Below are 9,825 nucleotides of genomic sequence, written 5' to 3'. Positions count from 1 at the left end.
GCACAACTAGTGGTAAACAGGGGGTAATGAGAGTAAGCAAGAGTAGCACACTCTGAGACAAGCATGGAAAGATTAGCTATGTTTTATTGGGGAATGAGCTGATTATTTTTAGTGAAGAGAAGAGCTAGGCTTAGATTTGATGGGCAAATCACATCTGAGGACAGACTAGGATCATACCATTATGGGAACGAAGGAAGGTGGGGCAGAAAGGGCAGAATTTGTAAAATAAAAATATCCATCAAAGCAATGTTTGATTAAAATGCTAAATAGAGATCAACTGTGTTTTTTATTTGTTTTTTGTAACAAAAATAGCATAAATCCGACTTTTATAAAAACATTGAATAAAAGATGTCTTACCAACATACAAACCATTCATAATTATTGAGTTAGAGTAAGACAGAAGCTCAGAGTGATGCTAAATGAAGAGCCATTTTGAAGCCATAAGAAATGCCTTTTCTAAGGGAGAAAGACAAGAGCCGAACCTCCTGAGCTCTAGTAAAGCCCCGTTTCCACTAGCAGTCCAGGTCAGAATGGTTTGGTTTGGTAAATCCTGATCTCTGTTGCATTTCCATAGCCAACCATACCTTTACCTGGTAGAGTGGTAATTTTTTGTTTGTAATATTACACAGCATGGTAGTCAGATTTCGGACACAAAGCCCAGCACGTTCAGTGTGGAGCTTTTGTTTGTTTCAAGGAGTGCAAATCTTCAAATTCTTTGAAGTCCTTATGCAAACTAGCAGATATATTCTGAATGTACCAAATCAGAGATTACCTGTTCAAAGCTATGCAAAATCCCTGTTGCTGTTGCTTCACGCTTATCTGAAATAATTGTGAATTTGTAGATGTGTCTTTTTTCTTTTTTTTTATCTCTGCTTGTGTCACTGCTGGAATTAGAAAATCAATGGTAATTTTACTCTCGCTGTGCATCTTTTCTGCAAGTTTCTGACATCTAATTTTCTTCACTCTGTCTCAGTTCCTGCTGCCTTCACTCCACGACGCACCTTGTTATCAGAATTCATAATATTCTGTCTCACTAAATCATCTCCTCCATCCATATTTTTTTCTCCTTGACACCACCGCCTCTCCTTATTTTTCTCCTCTATCCAGATCTCATCTCATCACATTCCTCTTTCTCAACTCAGACTTGTTCCCGCTTCCTCTCTGTCCTAAGATTCCTCTGACAAACTCCTTGCTCCTCCATTCTGCTGGGAGTGATACAGTTTCCTGTCATCCTGTAAAAGCGTTTGATTTATTGCGTATCACAAATTGGGATTTTTACCTGTAAAAGGCTTTTCTTTCCATCTGTGCTTCTCTGTCATTTTTTTTCTCCTCCTTTCCATATTTGCCTTCCCTCTGGTAGCAGACAGATGTGGCTTCAAGGTGAAGGCTGTGTCAATCCTTTTAGAATTAGTGGGACAAAGCACAGACTAAACGCTGAGATGCAGCAGGCTGGTGCTTACAGGAAATACGTTTGAAGTGCGGCTTTACCTCAGATAGTTTTTCTCTCACCCCTTAACCCTCTTACATTCTCTAGATACTGTACTGAGCTCTGTTTATTCTGTGTGTTCGTGTGTTTTGTTTCCCCTCAGGCATTGCGCCGAATATCACAGCCGGACCCTCCGACAGCACCGTGATCGACGGCATGTCAGTCATCCTGCACTGCGAGACCTCTGGAGCTCCAAGACCAGCTATAACCTGGCAGAAAGGTCCAGGCTCCATGCATGCTTGTGCACACATGCACATTTGCAGGGATTAGTCCGTTATCCATTACACATGGGACCATAGTTTGCCGTGGCTTAACAAATAAAGCCTGATTAGATTCTTTCACCAGGATTTACCTTGTGCCAGGCTTTTCATGTTGCATTCCAATAGCAGATCAGGAGAAAACTCCTGTTTATCACAATCCAGCTTTCTCTATTTTTGTATCCCCCAATGCCAAATTTTCTCCCATTTTATTCCATCTGGCCCTTTTCTCGGTTTACATTTCTTCCCTCTCGTTTCTTTCTCCTTATTAAAGGTGAGCGTGTGTTGGCCAGCGGTTCAGTGCAGCTGCCCAGGTTCACTTTGCTGGAGTCAGGAAGTTTGCTCATCTCCCCTTCACATATCTCTGATGCCGGGACCTACACTTGCATGGCAAGCAACTCCAGGGGCATCGATGAGGCGTCGGCTGACCTCATTGTTTGGGGTAAGTGTGTAAGGGTGAGATGGACAAGACCTTCTGCATCTTTGTAAATACGAACATGCTCGGTGTGCTGTGGAAGCATGTAAGCTGTCATTCCTGTGTGGTGAAAAACAGGAAGGGGCACAGCAGCAGTTTTATTGACAAGCGTGACTGTTAGGAAATAGTGTTGTGCTGTATAAAGCTCTCTCAGTTCCTTCAGACATAAAACACTGTACTGCGCACATTTGAAGAAATCATTCTGGTGTTTTCTCCAACAAACCATGAAGAAATAAAACAAAATTCAGCAGCACATCATTTCAACTGAAATTAGTTTTTCGGAAATTCATTTGCCATTTTTCCCTTCTATTGTTCATTTGAGGAAGCACATTTTGTTGGTTGTTCCCTCAAGTCTTCCTTTTGTTGCCACAGCTCGCACTCGGATTACTACCCCCCCACAGGACCAGAGTGTTATCAAAGGAACTAAAGCCATTATGTATTGTGGAGTCACACACGACCCCAGTGTAATTATCAGGTAAGGGCTCACAAGCATGAATGTATAGTGCAAGTTGATGTGATACCCTTCTGGACTAGCTCTGGGGCTAGAGCCAACTCAGAACTGGTTTCATTTTAAAGTCTTTTAAGAAATATTTTTGGTTTCCACAGCAAGAGAACCACATCATTACATGACTTTAAACATGTCTTCTGATAAACTGTTTGTTCCTCCCTCTTGCATATTGCAAACTCTTCTAGAGGACCAAAGTGCAGGGAGGCAGTTTATTTACTCAGATCAAAATGTTTGTCTCATTTTGCCTGCAAAATGTTATCTTAGCATCACCAGTATGTATCTATAAACACTGTGGTAAACATCAGTTTGTGTTTTAAATATTCTTTGCAACACAACCAGCCTGTTTCTTAAGGTTAGCGAGTATTTATGAAGAGCTAAACAGGATATATGCACTCAGTTTCAAGCATCAACTATAAACACCAGGTGGTAAAATCACAGCACATTTATAAGCATAGAGTTGAAAATTAGTTGAAAATGATGATTCTGAATGCCAAACAACTTGGCACAAAAAGTAAGGAAATTACTGTTTCTTTACTCTTACTGCCCACACTTTTAGCTGTGTTGCTCATACCACAGAAGGAGTATCCCTACACATTATCCCTTGTTGTAAAAGTAACTAATCAGGCTTGCCAATGATGTATAATACAACCTTAATTGGTATTATTAAAGGGTATTATTATATAAGCCTCACTTATCCAGGCTAGTACTATAATTTATGTCAAAAAGTGCTTTGCTGTATGAAAAATAGAGTTAAATTCCAGGCTCACTAAAAGACCAAAAGGGAAATAAGTGAAGTATAAACATGTGTGATCTAAGCATGAGTTATTAAAGCAAGTGTTAGTATTGCTTTTGTGGGAATTGGGTTTTTGTGCAATTCACATTTAGTACTTAATACTCACATTGCTGACTTTTTCAAACTCTTTCAAGTTTCCTTTTTAATATTAATGCAGTTCTCTTTTTATCAGTCTACACACATAGTGTAGAGATTATCTGGGTGTTTTGTTGTAAAACAAAAATATCCCATTTTGTAGAGCTTGACTGGAGTACAGAGAAGATGCCCAGGTACAGGATGCTAGTGGGGGGGGCCTAACTGAATTTATTAAAAATAATACAGAAGGTCCCACAGTTGAAGGTGAATTTCAAAGTGAAACCCTAACCATGATGTTGAGAGAACTGTATAACTAATCTGTGCCACTGATCTGGCATTGATCTGTGGAAGAATGAATGAAAACTTTCCAAAGAAGTTTAAGTGCCCAAAAGCTGAGTGGTGTCCATTATTCTAAGATGAAGCCACCAAACTTTAATGACTCTCTGCAAAAGTGTGTTGATGAGGTAGGTAACTAACAAGCCAGTGGCCACAATGCAGAACATCCAGATGTTACCTGCAGAAATAGGAGAAATTCAAGAAGCGCGAGCATCAGGGGATCACTCCACCAAGATGCAACGGCCCAACTGACTAAATATCAGATCAACAGAAGCAAAGTCCACTGATTGGATAAACAAAGATTAAACAATTTAGCTACAATTCAGACTCACACAGTGTGTGTCTGGAGTAAACCAGGCACAAAATATCATCTAATTAATAATCAGTAGAGTCAAGCACAATGGGAATATGTTGAGGAACCTGTCCACTGAAATCCAAGATGGTGGCCATTTGTTAGGATTAAACCATTAAACTTTAAAAAACAAATAAAAAAAGAAAAATTAAGTGTGGAACAGTTCAACATAATTTAATAATTTAGGCATCAATATTACATCATTATATTTGTTTTTCCTATTTCTTTAGTTAACATAAAATTCAGCTATCTAGTTGAATTTGAATTAGTTTTTCAACTAGCAGTAACATGATGGCTTCTAGTTTTCAAGATGACGGCCATTTATCAACTCAAATTCAAAGTTTCCTCTCAGAATTTGACTGAGATGAAGTTTCAATCAAAGCAGTAGCCAAGATGTAAACTGTCTTTTTATTGACATCGAAATGTTTGAACTGATCTCAATTATTTTATATTTTTATGAGAAACTAATGTTAAAGTACATCCATGGCACATTGATACGATTACTCTCAGATTCAGTGTGGTATTCAGTGACAGCAAAGTACTTGCTCTAGTTATAGTCTACTAGTAGTAGCATGTTTAGCTATTCAGTTAGCTTTTAATGTACACAAACAGTTTAGCTAGCTGTAGTGGTTTTGTATAGCTGCATCTGAATTGAGAAGTTTGTTTATTCATTATCTGTACCACTTTGTCCATTACGTTTCGTGGGGAAGCTGGATCCTATCCCAGCATTTTAGCTGCGCTGCAAACCCCCACACCACCGCACAACTGAGAAGATGAGCTAGTTAAATGTTTAAGCACTTCTGTTAAAATATCACCTAAATAGATATTGTTTTTAATAAAAAAAAGCAAATTTTTTGCAATTAATGGGCTTCTAGCTTCACACTTTTAACTTTTATTGTGAAAACTCTAGTATTTTGTACTCAAAAATGTATATTTTTCTGATCAAAATTGATTTTGGAGGCAGCCATCTTGGAAATGCTGCCTCTATTTTAGTTGTTTACTTAGAAGCTTGTAAGCTTTTTTGGAAAAAAAAAAAAAAGGTAGATCCAGAAAAAATGAATGCCAAATGCAATTTTTACTGTACAAAAAAAATATTGTATCCCTAACCTGCAGAACAAAAACGAAAAAAAAGATTTTGGAAAAAGATGTGAACGCATTCAGTCATTTTAAAGACTTGACCAAAGTCAGAAGTGCTTTAACCAAACATATGTGATGGTCTGGTTGAAAATGATGTAGAACACATTAACATTTGGTGGAAAGTATTTTTTAATTTCCTGTTTGTATCTTATTCCATGCTGCTATGCTCCAGTCCTGCCTTAGAAACATTGAGGCTTTCACAAAATCACACACAAAAAAAATTACCATAAAAATTTTTCAAAGAGTGAAACTTGCCACCGTGTCAAACAGTTGAACACACAAAGTGACCAGCGGGCAAACACAAGAAAGTCTTACTCAAATAGCTCCACATTAAAACTGTTGTTTAAACCGGTGCAACACACAACTCTCTGAGCTGAAAATATACTGAACTCCAGCCTTGTTCCCAACATCAGTACCGATCAATAGACCACTCTGTCCCTTTTTACTCAGAGAGGAAAGCTGCATCTGAAGCTGCATTTGAGCTGTGCAGTTTTCATGAATGCCAATCTGTTGTTTGATATGCAGCCATAAGCCGCTATGAAATGAACGCAGGTCCACTCTGATCGCAGGTTTGAAAAGACAGAAAGAAAGGAGGATGAAATGACTCGTTAATAACATGTTTATCTTCAGTTGCGGTGAAGCGGAACACAAGTAAATCTTCTGTTTATTCACTGCTTTGCTGTCAAAATGAGTTAACTTCATATCTGTGATGCACATGCACGTCAAAGTTCTTCAACACTCCAGAAGAAACAGTGAAAACAATTCTGCATTTCCCATTCTGGAAATTTAATAGAAGCTAGATCTGAGGAATCCTGTCATGGATTTTTAACTGAGCATTAAAATAGGTTGAGATGGTGCTATAATAAGAAAAGTACATATTTAAAAACAGAAGCACCCAAATCATGCTCCACCTGGGATGTGGTGAGCAGTTTTATTCCCTGATTTAAATATTTAAAAATCAGTTATTAGGATGTGTCTGTCCAAACACTAAACTTCAGTCATAAAAATCTCCAGTAATGCTGTTTAGATTAAACCGTAACTGTAATATTAAAATAATTTTCAACAGCATTTCTGTTTATAAATTAAACTTTATAGTCCTGCATCTGTTTTTGTTATAGTAATACTATAAGGTTTATTGTGTGTTAATGTACCATGTTTGGAAAGTTTAGAAACCTGACATTTGGGTCTCCTAGTTTTGCTTTATGATTAAGGAAATGAAAGTTGTATCTTTTTTATGTAAATATGCCAAAAAAAGACTAATACTCAGTGGTCTATGTGTCATAAATCATAAATCTGATGTTACCTGTCAGGAATTGGTGTGCTGACTCCATAACTGGGGCTTAAAAGCTTAATTTCTCTAAAATGCAGTTTGTGAGGATGTGACAAATTGTATTAATGGAAAACAGAGGAGGAGAACACTGAGGCTGAGAGATCCTAATAAAAAAATGTGATTAAGCTGATACTGATCATGCTGATGATCCCATTTCAACAGGATACCTGACTGATTGCTTTGTATTCCAGGCATGTCTGGGAAAAAGACAGCTCTGTGATCAATGTGCAGTCCATCCCCCGCATGCGACTGGATGCAGACGGCACCCTGCACATTTCCCAAACCTGGTCGGGCGACATCGGCACGTACACGTGCAGAGTCACCTCCGTCGGAGGCAACGACTCCCGCAGCGCTCACCTCCGTGTCAGGTAATCCCTGTCTTCATCTTCATCACTTGCTTGGCTTTTCTCTCACACTCTTGCCTCCAAAATTTTCCAGTCCAAAGACACAAGAAGGGGCATGTTCTTTGCAACAGGCACATACACACGTGCACACACATGCAGACATCCGACAGCCAGACTCTTGCACTCCTTAACACACTGGTCTTATCGACACGTCTGACTCATTTCTACTGAAATAAAGCCTGTTCTTCCTCACCTCCCTTGTCCTCATTCTCGCCTGACACACTTCCAGCCCCTGGTGACCCCTCATCCCCTCCTCCTTTGTTCCTTGCGCCTCATATTCACACACATTTGTCCTCACATATATATCTTTTTCCCTCAAATCTTATCCTCCCCATCTTTCTACCTTACCTGCTATTTTGGCCCCCAGTGAGAAACTGCAGTAAGGTTAAATTGAATATGAATGTGACATCTAACGCTGCGTTAGTCTAGTTGACTGACGTTTTCTGTCATTGTCCTGCTATCGGCTCCCTTGTTGGCTGGCTGCCTTTTGAATGAGTTACTATCCGTTCATTGCCTTAAGGTTTATATATCAATCTGTCTGCGCTTATCTGAATTTATGGCTGAATGAATTAATGATCCCTAGCTTTGGCCTCATTTATTCAAGTCTTTGTCTGTGCATTTCCTTCCCCCCCAGGTAATATTTATCTCGTTTTGTTTGCCTGCGTGTCCATCCCGACAAGGAACCATCTCTGCTTTCTTGTCAAGTCACATTTCATCACCTGCTTTGCGGATCTCTCTGTTATAGAAAATTCAGCTTTATGTGAGACTTCTGCAAGAGATAGAAGAAGTCTTTTATTTATCAAAGTTGTCCTGCTGCCCACCCTCCCCCTGCAGGCAGCTTCCCCATGCCCCAGAGAACCCCACAGCCATGCTGAGCAAATCTGAAAAAAGAGCTATCGACCTGGCCTGGGCGAAGCCCTTTGATGGCAACAGTCCCCTCATTCGTTACATCCTGGAAGTTTCTGAGAACAGTAAGTCACTCCATCCAACTCTTCATGCCAGTTTTCACAACTTTAAGGGCTTTAAATTATTAGTAACTAGTTATGTTTGCGGAGGGGGATAAGGGAACTTAACTCTTGGGATCAATGCGTTGAAAAATGTTGAATGTGGCTTGTTTAGACCCTTCATGCAGCGAGACTTCTGTGAACTTAAATGCAAAGTAAATAGAGCAAAGAACTTATGAGCAGCTCAAATAGAATTTAAGAAGCCTGATCGATGAGACTAATTAAGAACGTCCATCACTTCTTTCAATCTCAAGCTGGATGCTCTGAAGTCTCTCTCTAATTTGAATTTTAGCAGATGCAACATGTTGTCGAAATCTGCTCTTTTTTTCTTTCTCAAAATGACTCGATGAGTTTGGACTAAGGTTAAAGTTACCGGATAAACTTACAGCACTCTTTTCCTGCAAAAGTGAGAGCCAAATAAATGTATAAGATGTGATTTGTTTTCTTTCAGATGCCCCATGGGCCATCCTGCTGGCCAATATTGAACCAGAGTCCACAGCAGTAACGGTCAACGGTTTGATCCCGGCTCGCTCCTATCAGTTCCGTCTCTGTGCCGTTAATGATGTAGGAAAGGGGCAGTTCAGTAAGGAGACAGACCGGTGAGTGAAAGGCGGAGTTTTTTTTCTGTTCCCGCCTCAGCAAATTGACACTATGCACCTTTAATTAAAGCAAAACAAATGCATAAGTTTTCTTTTTGGGAGCAGAGAAGCTTTAATCGTTATCTTTAAACCCATTTTTTAATGACTTTACAACTGTAAGTAAGCTGTGTTACGATGGATGGATGGTTGGTTGGTTGGTTGGATGGATGGATGGATGGATGGATGGATGGATGGATGGATGAATGGATGGATGGATGGATGGTTGGTTTAATTTAGTTTGAAGGAGAGTTTTGGATTTTTTCCTCATCCTAACTCTGTAGTCTCATAGCCTAATCATAGCCAAGCTATAATAAAGGAAAACTGGTCTAATAAACCTGTCTATACTGGGACAAATGTCTCCAATGTCCAACTTTCATCACACCAACTCTTTTAGACATAAATCTATCTATAATGGTTTCTTCAATTGTAAAATAGCAGACATTAACGTTAAATTTTTAAACAAGCATGGGATTTTTTTTCAGTATCTGGGTTTACAAAGTTCATTGTGCTCGTAAAATCTGTTGCCTAGAAACCAAGCTTGACTGATCCCTTCAGTCAAGAGTCATTGAAAAAGCATATCTGTAACCTGCCCAAACCAGACCTGCTAAAACATGCAAAATAACACATAATCATAGATCATCTCACATGGCTCATTCTCCTGTTCTGAAAGCTGCTGGAGAGATTTGGGTGTGAGGCATGATCTGCTTTGGCCTCTCTGTGGCCTTACACTGCTTCAAATACTGATCACCCACCCTCGCTCCACCAGTCTGACACGCCACCCTGCAATGCCAACTCCCAAGACAGAGAAAAGTCATGGAAGGGGGCTCCGTCTGTTTGTTACAGAACTCCTATCAAAACCAAGACACTGCAACTGATCTCATCTTTGATCTCAGTGGAAATATGTTAAGATATATTTGGAAAAAATAAATATATACAGAAAAACTTTTTTAAGCTAAAGCAGCTTCAAACTGATAATCTGTTTTACTTTTTTTTTTTTTTTTCAAAGTTCACATTTTTTAAACATTTTAAA

General features: G+C 39.2%; 1 protein-coding gene across 5 annotated transcripts in view; it reads left to right on the top strand.

Moving 5' to 3' along the window:
• Nucleotides 1–9,825, top strand: part of sdk2b (sidekick cell adhesion molecule 2b) — a 306,701-nt gene that overhangs the window by 256,087 nt on the left and 40,789 nt on the right. For all 5 annotated transcript variants that reach the window (XM_041974087.1, XM_041974085.1, XM_041974084.1 and 2 more), the window contains exons 10-15: nt 1,590–1,706; nt 2,018–2,185; nt 2,591–2,693; nt 6,941–7,117; nt 7,988–8,124; nt 8,609–8,756. In XM_041974087.1, the coding sequence (XP_041830021.1) occupies nt 1,590–1,706; nt 2,018–2,185; nt 2,591–2,693; nt 6,941–7,117; nt 7,988–8,124; nt 8,609–8,756 (850 nt within the window). The remainder of the gene's footprint in view (nt 1–1,589; nt 1,707–2,017; nt 2,186–2,590; nt 2,694–6,940; nt 7,118–7,987; nt 8,125–8,608; nt 8,757–9,825) is intronic.

This window comes from Melanotaenia boesemani, chromosome 21, assembly GCF_017639745.1.
Source record: "Melanotaenia boesemani isolate fMelBoe1 chromosome 21, fMelBoe1.pri, whole genome shotgun sequence".
NCBI lineage: Eukaryota > Metazoa > Chordata > Actinopteri > Atheriniformes > Melanotaeniidae > Melanotaenia > Melanotaenia boesemani.
Note: the sequence above shows the minus strand (reverse complement) of the source record. Positions and strands in the feature narration are given on the sequence as shown.